This window comes from Silurus aristotelis (assembly GCF_946808225.1).
Source record: "Silurus aristotelis genome assembly, chromosome: 20".
NCBI classification, from domain to species: domain Eukaryota; kingdom Metazoa; phylum Chordata; class Actinopteri; order Siluriformes; family Siluridae; genus Silurus; species Silurus aristotelis.
The window spans coordinates 5,453,553-5,476,011 of record NC_139593.1 but is presented as its reverse complement, the minus strand read 5'-3'; the positions used below and the strand labels follow the sequence as shown (position 1 = coordinate 5,476,011).

At 37.5% G+C, this 22,459-nt stretch overlaps 1 protein-coding gene across 1 annotated transcript; it reads left to right on the top strand.

The window, feature by feature from the left end:
- Positions 1-415: 415 nt before the first annotated feature.
- Positions 416-21,366, top strand: capn9 (calpain 9). The gene is made up of 20 exons (XM_083522764.1): positions 416-879; positions 4,901-4,970; positions 6,241-6,359; positions 6,438-6,571; positions 7,637-7,805; positions 8,582-8,665; positions 8,774-8,859; positions 9,425-9,502; positions 10,000-10,160; positions 11,045-11,199; positions 11,287-11,495; positions 12,147-12,183; positions 12,474-12,554; positions 13,877-13,934; positions 14,029-14,093; positions 14,201-14,269; positions 17,032-17,110; positions 17,830-17,946; positions 20,848-20,906; positions 21,038-21,366. Exons 1-20 carry the CDS (start codon positions 673-675, stop codon positions 21,062-21,064), a joined length of 2,064 nt encoding a protein of 687 aa, XP_083378890.1. The 5' UTR covers positions 416-672; the 3' UTR covers positions 21,065-21,366.
- Positions 21,367-22,459: the final 1,093 nt, after the last annotated feature.

The following is a 22,459-nucleotide window of genomic DNA, read 5'->3' as shown; positions in this document are numbered from 1 at the left end:
GCAGTTCAGTGCTCCAAAAATGTCTTTAAATCTGAAGTCGGCGTGGCCAGGGCACACCCCAGGAAACCCAGGATATCACAAACAGAAAAGTCAGCTCGGACAGTTCCTCAACCTCAGCTACATCACTCCAGTTCACGACTGCGCTCCACTCGGGGACGTACTTGTGACTTTTGTGGTTTTATCTTATCAAAACAGATAGTCTGCTATCTCCCAAATCCAGATCCCAAACATCCCATGTGCTCTAACGTAGATCCATCTCAGGTGCTCATAAATCAGGTCTATATAATGGTTTATGGACTAAATAAGCAGGAAATCTGTATTGATAATCCTTATAGTTTCCTGTCAGGTGATGGAGCCTTTAGTAACTTTACAGCATTCCACATGTCTCATCGTAGCTCTCACGCCTCAGGGGAGTGTCTTTCTCTGTGTCTCAGGTGTGGTGACTTTCGCTCGGGACGTCAAACCAGTTTTTCTTCCAGAAGTTTAAACAACCTGCCAAGCCTGTCTATACACTCACACACACACACACATATATGAACATATACACAAACAGCTGGGCGTCAGTCAGCTCAGGCACAGTGAGCTTGTGTGTCAGTCACACAGTTTTGCATCGTCAGGCCCTCGTCAGGTATCGTCTTCTCTTCGCTCGTGTATCTTGCAGCAGGTGTGAGGATGCCTTCTGCTTCCACTCTGTTCGGTGTCTCGGGCAACAAGATCCAATCCGAGAGCACGCAGGCTGATGGCAAGACCTACGAGCAGCTGAGGCAGGAATGCCTGCAGAGGAAGAAGCTGTTCGAGGATCCTGATTTCCCCGCCACGGGATCATCGCTCTTCTACAGCCAGAGTGTCCCTGTTAACTTCGAATGGAAAAGGCCCGGGGTACGTACTGAACCCGCACCGCCGAGAACGGGAAGCCGATGTGTTTTATTATCATCAGGTGTCAAGAAACGTTACGGTGAAACAGTTACAGGTTTCGTAAAAAGTTTCAGAGGTCAATCATCAAGTCGGTTGGTCATTTGGACCAAATGCATGCGGTTCTACAGTTTTTCTCACTTGCTTTGGAGTGTTTCCTTATATCAGAAATGAAATCCTCAAAACAAATTGTTCAGCCTCCACATCATGTCGTCACCTGTGCACATCAGAAAAGCATTTTCTCGTCGCTTCGATCGAGTTGCGAATGCTCAGGTACATTCATTCAACTGATTGTGTACAAATGTCTGCTGTTTCCTACATTAACAATAGTTTGTCATGTTGATCAAAATATATTCTACTGCTTCTCTCCTGAATAGTTTTAACCCCCAAAACATTTAGGCATCAGTTCATTGCATAAGTCATTGAATGCAAAATGGTTAAACCATTTGTTATTATGTGGGAAGCTTGAATTTTATATTCAACTTTTTTTTTTGTCATTTGTATTTTGAATTGAATTGTGCAGATCAATTTAAATGTTACTCATGAAGGCTAGCGAACGGGATCAGATCGACCAATGATCGACTTGTTCTCTAAAACAGGTCAAAGGTGAATCTCGTGAACCCTCAATTTTCTGACAAACACAGAATTACACTTTTTGAAAATGGATACAAACAGGAAATAAACAAACACTAGTACAGTGCAGTAAAAGTGTGTATCCTGTTCAGTCTTTTGCAATCAATATACAGCACATACAGTAATGTGCACGTTTGTGCTGTTAAAATTCATACAGAAGAAATTCAGATTCGTGATTTTCAATCATTGGAATCCAAACCATAATTTACATCAGAAAATACTAAAACCGTTCATGACTAAACCGTGTGATGATATCGTTTGTAAAGAATAGCAAACGGATCAGACATTCACAGACATAAATACTTACTGTTGAGAAATGAACTAAGGATTTTGAGAAAAGTTCAGGCTTTTGCAAGAAATTCCATGTGTTGTACAGTTTGTACAATTTGGTTTTAGAAATGCAGTTACTGGTTTGCAAATATAAATGATGATTCAAGAAAATGCTCCAAAGTAGCTGAGAAAAACTGTAACATACTGTGAAGGTTTCAGGCTGTTAACTGGAACATTGTCAATGCCAGACAGGTGACGCTGGACATCCTGGACCATGAGAGAAAAGCAGGAGGACCCATGTGTAGCTCCTAATCCCCTAACAGCTAATTTTCATACTTATAGCCAAGTTAGTCAGCAACTAATCCAGGATTAGTCAGAAACTCCAATTCATTCAACAGCAGAGTCTAACCTTATACAACCTAATTCAGCCTTTTTTCAGTATTCAGAAAAAGATTCAGCCATTTTCAGGATTCAGGAAAAGATTTTAACTTTTTCATGATTCAAGAAATGATTCAGCACTTTTAAAACAGTTTAAAGCTTTAGAGGATTCAAGAAGAGATTCAGCTATTTTCAGGATTTAGAAAAAGATTTAAACTTTTTAGGATTCAGGAAAAGATTTAAACTTTTTAAGGATTCAAAAAAAGATTCAGCCCTTCTCAGGATTCAGGAAAAATGTAAAAAAAACATTTTAGAATACAAGAAAAGATTCTGCCAATTTCACGATTTAGAAAAAGATTCAGCATTTTTCAGGATTCAGGTAAAAGATTAAGCCTTTTTCAGGGATGATGAACCTTATTTCTAACACCAAAGTTGGGTCCTGGGATCCAAGTCCGTGGACAATAAGAGGATTTTTTCCATTGGTACCAATCACAACCCACCATTATCAAAGTTATTTCATTTACTTTGCATTTCATTTGCAAGGTGGTAGTTTAGTGGTTTTGGTATTGGACTTTGGATCCGAAGGTTGTAAGTTCAAATCCCAGCCACAAAACTGCCAAGCTTCCACTGCTGAGCCCCTGAGCAAGGCCCTTAACCCCATAGCTGCTAAGTATGAATAGAATAAATATTAGTCATTTTGGATAAGAGCAGCTGTCATAATTGTGAATTACTGTTTGGATTTTTTAAACTTGTTTGACTTGAACAGGTTGATATCTCAAGAAATATCAGTGCTATGAAATGGGTATAAAGGATCTCCTGTGGCAAGAAGCAGTTTTCTGCCAGTATCATCATTACCTATCTGCTTTTTCTTTATCATACAACAATACTACTGTACTGAACCAGCCAGCAATATCATTTCAAACTTCTTCTCAAGCTGCATGACAAGAGAAGCATAACACAATGGGGGCAAAGGAAAATCAGAACCTCGTGCTGCTGTGTTTGACAGGAGATGGAGCTTGTCCATCCCACCCAGAGCACAGCAAATTTTGCTCACCATGCTCTTAATTACAAAAAACTGTGGCATCATAGGTATTCAGACTCGCGATTTACGTACGATAGGATGGACACCTTCTGATAGGAATAGCTGGAATAGTTAGATAGTATATTCAGGTAGTATATCTAAGTATATCATGCTAGAGATAGATAGATAGATAGATAGATAGATAGATAGATAGATAGATAGATAGATAGATAGATAGATAGATAGATAGATAGATAGATAGATAATGTGTTTTGGATAAATATTCATTAACAGTAAAGAAAGAGTTCAGTAGCTGCCATTAGACTTTCATTATAATTCACAATAAACTGCTTTTTATAGACAGTTTTTTTATTCTTTTTTTTTCTTAGGTTATGTTTTAAAATGGTTTAAAATACTTCTCGGTGGTAATCAGACATGTAAGAGATACTGTAAATATGTTACTGAATAAAGCAACCCACATTCTTTTTATACTAGTTCACCTTATCCTTCTCTCACTCTGACAAGTTTTTCTGGTTCAGTCAATCAGTCAGGAAAAAAAGAATAAAAAATATTTAAATATTGGCATTTTTATTTTCCAAGATTTGTTACTACACAGTGTTTCCAAAAATCTTATGACACCTGACATATGTGCTTCTTCCACAAAATATTCCCACAAAGTTGGAGGCAAACAAAACCTCACCTGTATCAGTTCCTGACTTTACTAACATGATTGTGTGGCTCTGAATGAGCTAAAATCTCCACATAAATCTAGTGAAACATCTTTCAGAAGAGAGAAGCTTCTTATAAGAGCAAATGGAGACTAAATGTGGAACGAGATGTTTATGTTCTCATGATCAGGTGTCCATACACGTATGGAAGTGGTGTGAAATCAGAAGCTGCCAGTTAACACTGTTTAATTATGCAAGTATAAACCAGTGGCTAGCTGAGTCATGAGGTCTCACACACACACACACACACACACACACACACACACACACACACACACACACTGTGACCAAAGATAAGCACTTCTCAGTAATGTTTTCCAATCATTTCTTAGAGCTCGTGTAGCGGAATTAATAAATAAAGATTCACTGTTTACTTCAGGCGACCCTGACATGCTAACATGGTGGTAAAGGAAGGCTAGCAAGTTAGCAAGACTGTACATTCCCAATTTTACTCAGCGAATCATTCTTTTTTGTTTTGGGTGGTGGTTTTAATTTTTCTTCTTCGTCTTTTTCTCCATCTTCTTTAGAGGCTTTGGTCAAGTTGTAGTTAGAAATACTGATACACAACATAACTGTAATAGTTTCCTTGCATATGATTGTTGAACCACATTTTTCACTTGGGCGTTCACCTGTCAGTGGAGGTGTGTGTGTGTGTGTGTGTGTGTGTGTGTGAGTGTATGTGTGTGTGTGTGTGTTTGAGAGAAAGACAGTTTGTTATTTTTTTCACACTTCATCACCGCTTAATCGCAGCAGTAAAAATGCGACCACACCTTGAAGGTGTCCCTCCCTGGTCTCCTCACAACTATGCGCTTTAACAGCATTCCAGTTGCACCAAATCAACCTTATTCATTTGTTTTTCCTTATTTTCCTTCTCTCTCTTTCTTTCCTTCTCTCTCTCTCTCTCTCTCTCTCTCTCTCTCTCTCTCTTTCTCTCTCTCTCTCTCTCTCTCTAATGTAGGAAATCTGCAAAGATCCCAAGTTCATTGTCGGAGGAGCGGACAGGACAGACATATGTCAAGGACAGCTGGGTGAGCAGATGTTAATCTCTTTCTTTACTTTTGACGCAGTGCTCAAACACACACACACTATATAGACAAATGTATTGGGATGCCTGCCTTTTTCACCCATATGTGCTTCTTCCCAAAACTGTTCCCACAAACCTGAAGGCACACAATTGTATCTAAAGTCTCTGGAAGCATGAAATTTCCCTTTCACTTGAACTAGGAAACTGTAAAGAAAGGTTTTAGAAATTAAGCTTAAGCCTTTACTTAGCATTAAAACAGCATTATTATTATTATTATTCTTATTCAGCATTTAGTTCAGCGTTATAAAATCTCAGTAGCGGTAGTCTAACAGTTAACAGACTGTAAATAAAAAATGTATGCGTTCACTCGAACTTGGAAACCCAAACCTGTTCCAGCATGGCAATGCCCCTGTGCACAAAACGAGCTCCATGAAGATATGATTTACATGGTTTGGAGTGGAAGATCTCCTGCTATAGAGGACCAACCCTACTGGACACCTTTGGGGTGAATGTAAACACTGACTGCACCCCAGGAACCTTTCTCTTCAATTACAATCCAATTATTATAGAAAATGTGTTGTAATTGTACCATAAAAACATAATAACATCAGACTTCAGGTGGACGTCCACCCTTATCCAGAGCGACCTACCAAAGTAATTTGAAGTCTTCATTGATAATACGTTCTAATACTGGTTTAATTGTGGGAGCTCAGTGGTTAAGGCTCTGTGTTACTGATCAAAAGGTCGGGTGTTCAAGACCCCGGTATCGCCAAGCTGCCACTCTTAGGGCCCTTGAGCAAGGCCCTTAACCATCTGTGCTCCAGGGGTGCCGTATTATGACTAACCCTGCGCTCTGACCCCATCTTTCGAGCAATCTAAGATATGCAAAGAAAGAACTTCACTGTGCTGTAATGTATATGTGACAAATAAAGGCTATTCTGTCCTAATTGGACAAGGACTAAGAATACCATCAGTCTGAAAAAATAATATATTTAGAAAAGTGTTTTTTTTTTTTTTTTTTTTTTTTTTTAGCATAAATGCTAATTCAACTGTTAGTAAATCTTTAGACGTCACTTGTAGACTGCTAGTGACTTAGCTTGCTGAATATTAAGTGGAAGCTCTTTCCATCACACAGGTGCCAACATTTTTGACACCAACAAAGTCAAAGGCCTCTCACTGATCCTAAATATTCTGTCATAGAAATTAGAAATGAGACACTTTTTAGCATTTGGGTATGTCAATGTATGTGTATGTGTGTGTTTGTGCATGTGTAGGAGACTGCTGGTTGTTAGCAGCCATCGCCTCACTGACGCTGCACAAAGAGATCCTGTCGAGGGTTGTACCACCAGACCAGAGTTTTGATCACGGCTACGCTGGCATCTTCCACTTCCAGGTGAAGCTCAGCAGCCTGGAGGTGATTTAGCATTATGCTTAAAAATGCATCTGGATTAATCTTGTGTTTGTGTTACAGTTCTGGCAGCATAACCGATGGCTGGACGTGGTTGTAGATGACAGGCTGCCGTGTGTGAGAAACAAGCTGGTGTATCTCCATTCGAATGAAGGCAACGAGTTCTGGAGCGCACTGATGGAGAAGGCGTATGCCAAGTACGTCGAAAGTTGCTTTCGCTCGCGAGTTGGCGTTCACCCACTGTAACTGTTTTCCTTGTAGTTTAGCACTTATTAGATAAGCTTTCTCTCGAGGGGTTAGCTTTTTATCATCTGTTCTCTCATTAGACTTGTGTTGAGGTTATCTTTCCCTTTCCGGTTTGCTTTCATTTATTAGAATACTTTTTTTTGCACTTGTACAACATTTACATTTACGACAATTGGCAGATGTTCTTATTCAGAGCGACTTACAACTAAACAGTTGAGGGTTAAGGGCCTTGCTCTTGAAATTGCAACCTTCCAATGCAGAGTCCAACGCCTTAAGACCAATAAGGTATCACCTTTCACACCAAGTTAGCGTTCTCTCACTAGTCTTGCTTTGACTTGCTAGTTAGCGTTTTTTTCACTTGTGTACCACTTTCTAATTGTGTTGCATTTTCTTGCTAGCTTGCGTTTTTACCTATTAGCCTAATTTCCTATACTAGGTGCGATTTCCTTTACTAAATAACACACACCAAGTTTTTTATTTACTAGTATTTCTTTTGCTTGCTAGGTCACGTTTTACTTGCTATTTTGAGTTCATTTTCTAGATTAGGTTTTTTTTACCACAATAAAAATCGCTCAGTTTAACTAAAAGTTTTTGCTTGCTTAGGTTTGTTTTTGTTTGCTAGTTTGTTTCTTTCATATTCATCAGCTGCCACAGACTGGGTAAGTTCTGTAGCGCTTTAATTAGCATATTTGTTAGTAGAACCTTAGGGTTTTATTGCCAATATGCAAATGTAGAAGATCAAGAAAAGCTTGTTGAAGGACATCCTTGTGATTGGTGAAGAAAAAAAACTTACACAAGAGTTTCTTTACACAATAATTTTTCCCCACCCAGTTCTGATTCAAAGGAAAACACAATCACGAATTAAACAGACCAGTTATTTCCAATTAGACCCTCAGATTGTGACCACAAGAATAACATGGACCTCATTAGAAACCAACTGCATGTTCAAGTCCCAAGTGTTTTTACCGAGTGCGGTTCGAAGTGGTAGTTTATTCTGCACCATGTCTGTGTGCCAGACTGAACGGCAGCTACGAGGCTCTGAAGGGAGGCAGCACACTGGAAGCCATGGAGGACTTCAGCGGCGGAGTCGGAGAAATGTACGAGACCAAGAATGCTCCCGCAGATCTTTTCATCATCCTCAAAAAGGCACTGGAGAGAGGCTCTATGATGGGATGCTCTATAGATGTAAGAATGGGGAGAACATTTCCACATGAGCACTACATTTTCATCTTCCTGCTTAGTCTAAGGATTTCTCATTACTAATGTACTTGGTTAAAAGACTGGACAAGAAACAGTATAGGTTTGCTTTATAGGTTTCCCAAAGGCATATGGATATTGAGCTGGATGAAAATATCAAATTTTATGCTTTTTTAGAAGGTTTATTTTTTTTGACATTATTTAAAAAACAGGCCTTTGTAGGACAAAAAAAAGATAAAATAAAACCAGATGTTCTTTTCCTGTTCTGGATCCAGGAAGTTACAGCTCTGCCTCTGCCATGTTTATCTGTAGTCTATGTGACGCCTCAGTCTCTGTAGCAGCAGCAGTGCTGAGAGAAACAGTTTGGCGAGGAGAAATCGATCTACTTATCAAATATTGGTCACAAATCACTAGTCACTTTCTAAATAATAAAAGTTAAGCACAACTCCAAATAGTTATATATAAATAAATCTATTTTTACCCACGCAGATATGTTAAAACAGATCGGATACGAGTCGACATTTGTATCAGGAGGCATATTTTTTTAAATCAATGCATCACATTGTTAACTTTTATGCTGATGCACCGATAGGAACCGGTGAATCTTACCAACCATTACAACTTTCACTGTTTATTGTTTTTTTCTCCCCTGCAATGAAGATCTCATTTCCACATCCAGCATCAAGAAAATATATTATTATTGTGTGCAGATTAGAATATAAAAATAACGTTACCATGGTAACATACTGTCTCTTTCTCTCTAGATCACCAGTTCAGCCGAATCAGAAGCTCAGACTGTAACAGGCCTGGTCAAAGGTCATGCCTACTCCATCACTGGCCTGGAAGAGGTTATTCCACCAGCTTTCATTCAAATCCCTCATTTTAAATTTAGGTAGCATTAAATTCTGATTAAATGAAAATCGTTTAGTGATTTAGTGTTTTTTGTTCTTCTCCAGGTGAACTACAGAGGGGGGAAAGTACGACTGATCCGCATCAGAAACCCCTGGGGGCAGGTGGAATGGAACGGCCCCTGGAGCGATAAGTACGGCTTTGCTGATCACCATTTCTACAAAAGACCAGTGTTGAGAAAATATTAGCGATTAGACGCTAATTTCTTTTGTAACGATTTTGTATATAATTAGATTTTCAACATATTATTTGACAATTATCGATCCACCAAGACATATTTGTTGTTTGAACAACGATCGTTTGGTATCAAACCCCATCTATTACTTTAATAAGAGTTGTGTGGGGTTTAGGACTTTCCTATGATCTACTAACAGCTAATGGCGTCCCCTATTGTGGAAAGTTAAGAAGGCGGTCATGTTGAGCGACCACAATGAGTTTATTCATCAGTGCAATTTGGTATCAAAATGCAAAAATGTAAATGATATGATAATTAATGTATAGTTCCAATTTTTAACCAGAAAAAAATCGGCTATGGAGCAGTTTCGATGAAAGCAAGTGGATTTCTTCACTGTTATTGACACCAAACATGTCTTGTTTGATCAGTTTGTACTGTATGGCTTTAACATACAAAACATACACGTAGGAAGTCACTCATCATGGAAATAAGTTGTAACCAATGTTCTCATGTTTCCTTGCAGCTCCAGAGAGTGGAGTGCTGTTGATAAAGCAGATAAGACCAGACTTCTTGAAAATGCCACGGATGATGGAGAGTTCTGGTATAAGCTTTTCTCTAACTCGTCCTCACATTTTGCTTAAAACCACACTGTGATAGCCAGACTTTGTTTGAATTTATGTTTATAATTGAAATGTTACATACAAAACTAAGAATCCAGTACACAATGTCTGTCTTTATTCATTCCCTGGATCTTATTTTGTATAGTTAAGGTTTCCTGGCTTCCAGAAAGAGTTTTAGTGGGGGTGTAGGTTCAGTGGTTAAAGCTCTGGGCAGCTGATTTGATGGTTGTGAGTTGAAATTGTAACTAAAAATGTCAAGGAAAATATACGTATATAAACGTAGCACAAAACCCTTGTTGATGAGGGAGCCTTTTAATGGACAACTGAATCCTTAAGTTCTCCAGAGTGTAGATATTATGTATATACTGTACACACACACACACACACACACACACACACACACACACACACACACACACACACACACACACACAGATTGCGTAACCCCAAATTCAATACACCAGTTGTTGTGTTGCAGGATGGAGTTTGAAAACTTTAAAGCAAACTACGACAGGGTAGAGATATGTAACCTGAGTCCGGACTCCCTGACAGACGATGTCAAGAAGAAGTGGGTAGTGAACATACTGGACGGCAGCTGGATTCGGGGCTCCACTGCTGGAGGCTGCAGGAACTACATTGGTAAGGGAAAGTCTTTCAGTAATAAATGAAAATCAGTCAAGCCTCAAAACTGCTTGTTATGGAAAGTTTTTACCTCAGGAAAGCAGGAGGGGTGGGTGTAATGATATTATTACTGAACATACAGCATTTGTTAATGGTAAGATGGACTTCCAAGAGAACTTTTAAAGTCCTATATTTTAAAATCCAAGCATTTGGAACGTTCAGTTTGTACTTATAAACACCTCAGAGTTTAGGTTTTCATGTTTTAAAGTTAAAATCTTTATTTCAAATTAAAAATGCGAAAATAAATGCCTGTCCAAAGAACTTCTAAGAAACCCTTGTTGTTCAGGCTCAGCTATCTGAGCAAAATGGAGGGTTAGCCACAATTATCTAAGCAAAATTAAAAGAGTAGTAAAAGCCATGTTAGAGAACATCTACAGAACCTACTGCCAGTAAAGGAGTCTAACTTTCACTCTCAGCCAGTGGTGGACAGTAATGATGTAAATGTAAATTAAAAGTAAAGTAGTTTTTTCGCATATTTGTTCTAAAGTGTTTCTATTTGGGGAGACTTTTTCTTCACTACATTTCAGAGTTAAATATCTTTTTACTCAACTACATTTTGTAAATACTTTTGTATTTTTACTTAACTGAAAGTTTTTTACTGAAACTTTTACTGGAGTCATATTTTATCGAGTGTAGCTCTACTTTTACTCAAGAAAATGGTTTGTGTACTTCATCCACCACTGCCCTCAGCCAATGAAGGAATTCCACACTCCTCACCGTCCCAACATCTTTCTAGAGATAGACTTAATAATGAGCTGGTTTCCTGAGCCAGAAAGTGTTTGTGAGGCTGCAACACCTTTTATTTACCACCTGATTTACCTCATTTCCCGTTTCCTCCTCAGACACCTTCTGGACGAACCCTCAGTTCAAGCTGAAGCTGGAAGATGCAGACAGCGATAATCAGTGCAGCGTCATCGTGGCCCTCATGCAGAAAAACCGACGTAGGCTGCGCAAGGAAGGGCTGGACCTTGAGACCATCGGATTCGCTATCTACCAGGTCTGAATGTGTGGAGATCACTCTGATGGGCACTTTATAAACAAGTATGGAGTTTCAAAGTCTTTATCGTCCTCCTTTTGCCTCCAGTGCCAAGACAACGAGGACCACGCTGAGAAGGATTTCTTCCGCTTCAACGGTTCGAAAGCACGCAGCCGCACCTACATCAATGCACGTGAGGTGTCTGAGCGTTTTGTCCTTCCACCTGGCAACTACCTGCTGGTGCCCACCACTTTCCAACCCCATCAGGAGGCTGACTTCCTGGTGCGGATCTTCTCTGAGACCAAAGCCGGAGCACTGTATGTACATTAGCATTCTCAAATGCATTCTACCTATCCATAGCTAGGTAGGCTTATGTATATACACTATATGCACAAAAGTGTGTGGACACCTGACCATTAAATTTGGTATGTACCCCTTTTTGAACATCTCATTCCAAATTTAGTCTCTATTTATTACTGTTATAATTACCTCCACTCTGGGAAGATCTTCCACTATTCGATTGTGGTATCAAAACCTTTCAAGACTAGTTCTGTAACACACCAACAGATGGCAGCACAAGGCTGCACAAGGCTGCACGCACAGTCACAGGGAGCACTGACCTTCATAAGTCTTGTTCTGTGGCGAAACTTTTTGATACCACTGCGTATGCTGGAGTGTGCTTGTTTAAGCCACAAGGGTTTTCGCAAAGCCGGGTGTCCCAATACTTTTGGTAATATAGTGTCAATTTTTAAAGAATGTTCAAAGTTTAAACAGTCATGTAAATATGAAAAAAATTACACTTCATAGGCATTTGATTTATAGTGTTACGTAAATAGAAATATACACTTTTATGGTTTTAATTTTACACTAAATTCCACATACAAACTTGTATCTGGGTTTCAAAAGTATATAGAATAAACTTTAGGTTTAAACTTAAAATACTGAATAAATGCCCTGTGTGTGAACAGGGAGATGGGCACCACCGTCGACGCTGACCTCCCTGAAGTGAGTGGATTTTTTTCTTTTCTTTTAACCTCAAAGTTTTCCTTCTTTCCACTAGGGAACAAATCCCATTCCAAAGCAGCTTTTTTGCAAGTGGAATAGATTAAAAATTAGACTAAAGGTCAGTCCTGTACAAATTGAGATTAAGGTTTATGCTCTGTTTAAACAATTTATACATTTCACTGTACTTTCTAATGAAAGTGTATTTTAAGCTACGCATATTCACCAGCCAGATCATTTACATTTACTGTTGGGAATCTGAACAAAGATAACAATGCACTGTTGATTTGTAGCCACCACCGCCGTCTAAGCCTGAGGAAGAGACCAACGAGGAAAAAGGCCTGAGGAAGCTGTTTGAACAGATCGCTGGCTCGGTAAGACAGAACTTTGTTCATTTAAGGTCTAAGTATTATGGTTTGTTTAATGTGAAAAGTTCCTCGAGGCTGTGGGACTTGTTCATGGAGCTTTTAAAAGAATTGTGCGTAAGTTGTTCCTTTATAGTTCAAACCTAATAAATGTATGCCTATTTAAATTATAGGTATAAAAAATATATACCTAAATATATAAAAATATGTTTAAGCAGACAGAAAATCAATTTACTTTTATCTTTTTTTTTTTACCCTCTGTAGTACAAAAAAAAGAGATGAAATAAAACCATTCATTCATTCATTCATTTTCTCCCGCTTATCCGTAATTCGGGTCGCGGGGGCAGCAGTCTAAGCAGGCCCCCTCCTTCGACTGCTGCCCAATCCTCACAGCACCGTCCCTTACGGTCCCTCCTGCAGGTGGTGAGCCCACGGGAAGGCGGCCCTACGTCACTCCGACATCACGGACCTTGATATTTCCCTCGTAAGGGACCCCCGGAGCATAGAGGGTTAAGGGCCTTGCTCAAGGGAAATAAAAACAAGATGTTCTTATACAGTTCTGTCATCAGGAAGTTACAGCTCTACCTCTGCCATGTTGATCTGTATTCTATGTTATTCTCAGGACACGTCTCGGTCACTGTAGTGTTGTAAAACTTCATATGTAATGCACATGGTGTTATACGTGGGTTCTTGGCTTTGTTCTGCCGATCAGTTCCGCAGTTTGAACACCGAGAAGAAACTCGGGAGATCACAACGCTTAGCCTTTTAAAAAAACCTGAGGTAAAACTCATTTATTAGCCACAGTAGATTAAACAGTGGATCTTATCTCTCTCTCTCCACACTCTCACAGCTCCCAGGCAGACTGTTCTTTTTCGTCTTTCCAAGTCATGCAGCACTGTTCTCCGATCTCTAAAGTCGTAGTACATCATGTAACCATATATTTCGCTCCCTACATATAAAATGATTTGATGCAAATGTGTTAAAAACGACGTATCGCGATACAAACTTGCCAACTTGTGTACCTGATTTTTATGACGATGCACTGATGAAACTATGTGAATCTTACAATCCCTAGAAGGCAACAAATCTTTGGGGTTTTTTTTGGAGTGCCTTTACTTTTCTTCGTCTTATTTTCTTATATGGATTTTTTCTTTTGTTTCATATGTGATTTGAATTAGTGATTTATGGATTCCTTGGCACCCAGCTTGATAGTGTATTTCATATTCATATCATATTCATATAAATTCAACCAGAGTTAACCAGCACTCTAGGTCCGACAGTCTGAACATCTTCAATGCTATATAATCGATGTTCTTTCTTTGTGTTTGTAGGACCAGGCCATCAGTGCCTGGGAGCTGCAGGACCTCCTGAACGGAGTACTGAGCAGAAGTGAGTCTGTATTCAGTTCTAACTCATTCTGCTTTAATTCTAACCTGGTGAATTCCCTTGCTAACAAAGATTCCTGGGTCTTTTTCTGTGACAGGGAAAGAGATAAAATTTGATGGCGTGAGTCTGAACACCTGTCACAGTATCATCAACCTGATGGATGTATCCTCAAATACACTGATATTCACCTTATGGTTGATGCTTTTGATTAAGTGTTTCATTGTTTTGTATACGATTCCACCGGATTTTTTCCTTAACCAGAAGGAAAGTCTGACGGCTCAGGAATGATTGAGTTTCAGGAGTTTAAGGTCTTTTGGGAAAAGATGAAGAAATGGATGGTGAGAATCTGAAACACTATTGAGAAACTTTTGTATGTAGACAGGTTATGAATAAATGATCTGTAGTAGATTAAAAGCTAAGAAATATATCATCAACCAGCTTTAGACAACACACCCACACACACACACACACACACACACACACACACACACACACACACACACACACACACACACACACACACGTATAAATGCATGTATATATACGTGTGTGTGTGTGTGTGTGTGTGTGTGTGTGTGTGTGTGTGTGTGTGTGTGTGTATATATATATATATACAGTGGGTACGGAAAGTATTCAGACCCCCTTAAATTTTTCACTCTTTTTTATTTTGCAGCCATTTGCTAAAAGCATTTAAGTTCATTTCTTTTTCTCATTAATGTACACATAGCACCCTCTATTGACAGAAAAACACAGAATTGTTGACACTGTTGCAGATTTGTTAAAAAAGAAAAACTAAAATATCACATGGTCCTAATTATTTAGACCCTTTGCTCAGTATTTAGTAGAAGCCCCCTTTTGATCTAATATAGCCATGAGTCTTTTTGGGAAAGATGCAACAAGTTTTTCACACCTGGATTCAGGGATCCTCTGCCATTCCTCCTTGCAGATCCTTTCCAGTTCTGTCAGGTTGGACGGTAAACGTTGGTGGACAGCTATTTTTAGGTCTCTCCAGAGATGCTCAATTGGGTTTAAGTCAGGGCTCTGGCTGGGCCATTCAAGAACAGTCACAAAGTTGTTGTAAAGCCACTCCTTCGTTATTTTAGCTGTGTGCTTAGGGTCATTGTCTTGTTGGAAGGTAAACCTTCGGCCCAGTCTGAGGTCCAGAGCACTCTGGAGAAGGTTTTCGTCCAGGATATCCCTGTGCTTGGCCGCATTCATCTTTCCCTTGATTGCAACCAGTCGTCCTGTCCCTGCAGCTGAAAAACACCCCCACAGCATGATGCTGCCACCACCATGCTTCATTGTTGAGACTGTACTGGACAGGTGATGAGCAGTGCCTGGTTTTCTCCACACATACCACTTAGAATTAAGGCCAAAAAGTTCTATCTTGGTCTCATCAGACCAGAGAATCTTATTTCTCACCATCTTGGAGAACTCCATGCGGGTTTTCATGTGTCCTGCACTGAGGAAAGGCTTCCGTCGGGCCACTCTGCTATAAAGCCCCACTGGTGAAGGGCTGCAGTGATGGTTGACTTTCTACAACTTTCTCCCATCTCCCGACTGCATCTCTGGAGCTCAGCCACAGTGATCTTTGGGTTCTTCTTTACCTCTCTTACCAAGGCTCTTCTCCCCCGATAGCTCAGTTTGGCCGGACGGCCAGCTCTAGGAAGGGTTCTGGTCGTCCCAAACGTCTTCCATTTGAGGATTATGGAGGCCACTGTGCTCTTAGGAACCTTAAGTGCAGCAGAAATTTTTTTGGAACCTTGGCCAGATCTGTGCCTTGCCACAATTCTGTCTCTGAGCTCTTCAGGCAGTTCCTTTGACCTTAATGATTCTCATTTGCTCTGACATGCATTGTGATCTGTAAGGTCTTATATAAACAGGTGTGTGGCTTTCCTAATCAAGTCCAATCAGTATAATCAAAAATTTCTGGACTCAAATGAAGGTGTAGAACCATCTCAAGGATGATCAGAAGAAATGGAGAGCACCTGAGTTAAATATATGAGTGTCACAGCAAAGGGTCTGAATACTTAGGACCATGTGATATTTCAGTTTTTCTTTTTTAATAAATCTGCAAAAAGGTCAACAATTCTGTGTTTTTCTGTCAGTATGGGGTGCTATGTGTACATTCATGAGGAAAAGAAATGAACTTAAATGATTTTAGCAAATGGCTGCAATATAACAAAAAGTGAAAAATTGAAGGGGGTCTGAATACTTTCCGTACCCACTGTATACACATATACTAACTGTAGGACAGAATGACATTTTGGATTGTATTTGATGCCAACTCGTAATATTAACATAAATTTATAATAATAGAATAATATACAGCTATTGAACCTCATTAAGAGATTAAGTTATGGGCACCACTAGATATTTAAATACTATCCTGTTGTATCTTTATGTTTATGTTGTATTTTCATGCTACTTTGTCTATTTGCATGTGTACACAAGTACATCATTTATTTACAGTTTTTCTCAGTTGCTTGTTTCTCAGATCAGAAATGAAATTCTCTAAACTACTTGTTGACTCAACTACTCTCAACGCTTAGAACAAGTGAATGCTTTGGCACGTTCGTTTAATCGATTGTGTACAATTCTCTGCTGTTTGCTACATTATCAACTGTTTATGCCATATCCACAAAATATATTATACTGCTTCTCACCTAAATAGTCTCAACTCCCAAAACATCTCTGCATCGGTTCATTGCGTAAGTCATTGAATGCAAAATGTGTGAAGCTTAAATTTCTATTAAACTTTTTTTTTTTCCATTTTGAATTGATGAATTGTGCAGATGAATCTTGAATGTCATTAATGAAGGCTAGTGTGAGGCATCAGATCGACCAATGATCAACCAGTTCTCTAAAACAGGTCAAAGGTGAATCTGGAGAACATGTAATTGGCGACAAACACAGAATTACTGAAATGCTGTTTTGAGAAATGCATTTACTGGTTTGAAAATATTGGATGATTCGAGAAAATGCAAAGCAACTGAGAAAAACAGTGATAGCAATGTAGACAATGTTTTTTACTGTTGGAAGAAAACAGGAGGAAAAACTGGTCTGTTCTGCTCTCATGCTTTGTCGTATTGTTTACCAGATGTTGTTCCTGTCGTTCGATACGGACCGAAGTGGACGCATGTCCTCCTACGAGCTCCGGTCTGTGCTCAAAGCAGCAGGTGAGGACGCAGTTTGTTCACAAACACAACTAAGATTATTTTAGACAGATTTTAAACTTTCTGTTTGAAATCTTAATCAGTGGTATTGCAATAGACTGTGATCTTGATGAACATACAGTATCTTACACACTGTTACATAAAATACTAGTATCATGTTGAATATTTTGGATGTTTGGATTCAGGTTAAGTATCAGACAGTGCTCAATGCTCTTATATCATGAAATCGATATATTGTAGTGATTTGAATAGCAGGTCTCAGTCTCAGATGTTCTGCCTCTTTGCTATGGGTATGGGTTTTTGCACACTTTTCTGGCCACAAGCTTCAGGATCTTTAGTGGGAACCTGATTGGCTTTACAGGTTATTTCTGTGTGATGGTTTGTTTTCTAAAACACAATATTATGGAAGTCCTAAGAGGCCATGAGTTTTTTTCATGACTTAATTTTCTCCATGTGATCATTCACACGCCTGCTGCCACAAACGGTTATTGTCCATGATGCTGCCTCTAGAACATGCTCTTATGCCGAATACACAGAAAAAATGAAGAGGTGATCATGAGGAAACGAGAAAGAAGAAAAAATATTATAATGCTCAGGCCTGTTCCATACAATATACACACACAACACATATAAGATGATCTAATTTGTGTGTTGTTGCTGCTAGACTTCTGTGTGTAGGCTTTTTCACACTGTTACTAACGCTTCTGGAAACTTATTCAAAGGAATGCAACTGAATAATCAACTGCTTCAGCTGGTAGCGTTGAGGTTTGGAGACGAAAATTTCGAAATCGACTTCGATGATTATCTCACCTGCATCGTCCGACTGGAGAACATGTTCCGTGAGTTGCCTGTCCATTGAGATTCCTACTGAATTAATGAACAGATTTCATTTAAACAATCTTCATTGACCATATCTATCTATCTATCTATCTATCTATCTATCTATCTATCTATCTATCTATCTATCTATCTATCTATCTATCTATCTATCTATCTATCTATCTATCTATCTATCTATCTATAATTTATCTGTCTGTCTGTCTGTCTGTCTGTCTGTCTGTCTGTCTGTCTGTCTGTCTGTCTGTCTGTCTGTCTATAATTTATCTGTCTGTCTGTCTGTCTGTCTGTCTGTCTGTCTGTCTGTCTGTCTGTCTGTCTGTCTGTCTGTCTGTCTATCTATCTATCTATCTATCTATCTATCTATCTATCTATCTATCTATCTATCTATCTATCTATCTATCTATCTATAATTATCTTATCTTGTCTGTCTGTCTGTCTGTCTGTCTGTCTGTCTGTCTGTCTGTCTGTCTGTCTATCTATCTATCTATCTATCTATCTATCTATCTATCTATCTATCTATCTATCTATCTATCTATCTATAATTATCTTATCTTGTCTGTCTGTCTGTCTGTCTGTCTGTCTGTCTGTCTGTCTGTCTGTCTGTCTGTCTGTCTGTCTGTCTATCTATCTATCTATCTATCTATCTATCTATCTATCTATCTATCTATCTATCTATAATTATCTTATCTGTCTGTCTGTCTGTCTGTCTGTCTGTCTGTCTGTCTGTCTGTCTGTCTGTCTGTCTGTCTATCTATCTATCTATCTATCTATCTATCTATCTATCTATCTATCTATCTATCTATCTATCTATCTATCTATCTATCTATAATTATCTTATCTGTCTGTCTGTCTGTCTGTCTGTCTGTCTGTCTGTCTGTCTGTCTGTCTGTCTGTCTGTCTATCTATCTATCTATCTATCTATCTATCTATCTATCTATCTATCTATCTATCTATCTATCTATCTATCTATTATTTATCTGTCTGTCTGTCTGTCTGTCTGTCGGTCTGTCGGTCTGTCGGTCTGTCTATAATTTATCTGTCTGTCTGTCTGTCTGTCTGTCTGTCTGTCTGTCTGTCTGTCTATCTATCTATCTATCTATCTATCTATCTATCTATCTATCTATCTATCTATCTATCTATCTATCTATCTATCTATCTATCTATCTATAATTATCTTATCTTGTCTGTCTGTCTGTCTGTCTGTCTGTCTGTCTGTCTGTCTGTCTGTCTGTCTGTCTGTCTATCTATCTATCTATCTATCTATCTATCTATCTATCTATCTATCTATCTATCTATCTATCTATCTATCTATCTATCTATAATTATCTTATCTGTCTGTCTGTCTGTCTGTCTGTCTGTCTGTCTGTCTGTCTGTCTGTCTGTCTGTCTGTCTACCTACCTACCTATCTATCTATCTATCTATCTATCTATCTATCTATCTATCTATCTATCTATCTATCTATCTATCTATCTATCTATCTATAATTATCTTATCTGTCTGTCTGTCTGTCTGTCTGTCTGTCTGTCTGTCTGTCTGTCTGTCTGTCTGTCTGTCTGTCTGTCTGTCTGTCTGTCTATCTATCTATCTATCTATCTATCTATCTATCTATCTATCTATCTATCTATCTATCTATCTATCTATCTATGTACAATTTGTACAAGCAGCACAACACGTTGGAGTTCTTGCAGAAGTCTGTTCTTCTCTCAAAATCTTATTTCATCTCTCAAAAATGAGTATTTGTGTGACTGAACATCAGAATTATATTTTTCACAAACAACATCGTCACCATGTTTAGTCGTGTGTCAGTATGACGGCGCACAGTTTCAGTATTTCCTGTTCCTGTTCTGTCCTGTTCCTAAACTACGGTTTAGATTATAATAATTGAAAATGCACAAAGATGAATTTCTTCTTTACGACATCTATAAATTTTAGCAGCACAAATGTATTTATTTGATTGGATATTTGATGTATGTTGATTGCGAGAGACCGGACAGCATTCACACTTTTACTGTACTGTACAAGGGTGTGTTCATTTCTTAGTAGTTCATCCATTTTTAGAAATTGTAGTTCTGTGTTATATTCTGTCTCCATTCAAAGGTTCACCAGATTCACCTTTTAACAGATATTAATTACTATGAATAGTTGAATAGAAATATTAGATGACAGATGATGACGACTGGTTTAATCATTTTGCATTCAATGACGTACACAATGAACTGATGCTGAGATGTTTTTGGGGGTTAAAACTATTCAGGTGAAACCAGTAAAATATATTGTGATCAACATGAACATAAACAAGTGATAATGTAGGAAACAGCAGACACTCGTACACAATCAGTTCAATGATGAACAAATGTTTCGCAATTTGATCAAAGTAACAAGAAATGTTCTTATAATGAGCACAAGTGACTCAATAATGTGGAGGTTGAACGAGGAGTTTTGAGAATATTTCAGAAACGCTTCAAAGCACCTGAGAGAAAAACGTTAATAAAACAATTAGCAATCAGCTCAAATTAAACATTTGGACTCTTATCACAACATTCTATTCCTGGACACTTATAATAATATTATATATTACATAATTCCTCTCAAGGGTTCTTCCTCATAACATCTAAGGGAGTTTTTCCTTGCCACAGTCGTCACGGCTGCTCATCAGGGACAAATTCACACCATTCACCTTAACTGTTGATTTGTGTAAAGCTGCTTTGAGACAATGTCTGTTGTGAAAAGCGCTATAGAAATAAACTTGACTTGACTTGACTTAAATATTAATATAAATAATATTAAACCTCACTCACACTCGTATGATGGATTGGTTATTAGCTGGAATTAAATGTGCTAAAGCTGGAAAACGACTGGAAAATCTTTCAATTGTTTCCTCTCTTTTTTTATTCCGTAGGGGTTTTTCAAGGCCTGGACACCAAAAATAGAGGCGAGGTGACCATGAACTTTGCACAAGTAAGTGCCCATGTTATAATCTGACATATTAATGAATATATATCAAATATTATTGTACTTTAAATAGATTTCAATACTACTAAATACCTGTGAAAATGGCGGCGAATGTGTTTTCTTTGACTCTTCTGCAGTTTCTGATGCTCTCCATGAACGTCTGAAGAGGAACAAAAAGGAAGAAATGAATGAAATGAAAGTCGAGGAGGAGTAAAGGACCGCCCCTTTTCCCTGTGTGTGGTGCTTAAAGAACCATTCTGTAAAACTCAACTACAGATTTGAAGACTTTAAAGACCGGATGTTTGATTTACACTCAGAAATCTGCTCCTGCTCTATACATGTTCTAGTCTTTGGTTTTATTCGGCTGACTGGGAAAGATTGTTTTTTTTTTTTGTTTTTTTTTTCTCCAGATTTTGACTTGTGCTGAAAATCAATAAATAAAAATAAATGGCATAAATTGTGAGAATCCTGTGTACGTTTTCTTCAGAATGAACAGAATAAAGCTGCTATATGTTGCATCAGATTTCAAACATATTAATCAGGGAAAAATCATAAAATTATAATATATTGGAATATAATTTAAATATAGCAAAATATTGTAGGATGCATCGTTCCAGTAAAAAAAAAAAAAAAAATTCAATTCCATTAGAGCAATAATTATATTAAAAGAAAATTATAGTTAATTAATATTATCTATTTTGTATTTTTATATTATTTACTGATATTCAGAATCTAAAATATATATGACTATTTCTGTATGTAAATCTTTTATATTTATTTTTGAACAATTTTAAATATTTTTATTTATTTATAAATGATTGAATAATTGATTGCTGCATTTATTTACATCATTTAGTGTATATTTATTTAATAGGTAAATTGTATTAATAAATTCATTTTGCCGTAACTAAACAAACCAGTGAATACAGATCAAATTTAATTACAAAAAAAAAAGAAAATATAAAAAGACAAATTAAAAAATAGTAAAATAAAAACTAAAATGAATAATGCAAATTAAACAATTAGATTTTTAATTTTTAAAATGTTTTTTTTTATTAGTCAATCCTATACTTAATTTTATATATTTCTAGTTATATATTGTATTATTATTATTATTATTATTATTATTATTATTATTATTATTATTATTATTATTATTATTAATTATTATTATACAGTTTTAGTATTTCTTGATGTAAACTACAGTTTAAATTATAATAATTGAAAATCCACGAGACTGAATTTCTTCTGTTTAGCATCTATAAACTTTAACAGCACAAAATTTTTTTATTTGACTGCATATTTATATATATGCAAATGCATATTGTAATATATAATTGATCACAATTTATCAATTTAAGACACGTTTACAAAAAAAAAAAAATTATATAAATTTTAGATGATAATTTTACAACTGGTTTAACCATTTTGCATTCAATGATTTATGCAATAAATTGATGCTTTGTTGTTTTAGGGGTTAAAACTATTCAGGTGAGAAGCAGCATAATGTATTTTGTCCACGACATAAAACTATTGATAAAGTAGTAAACAGCAGACAC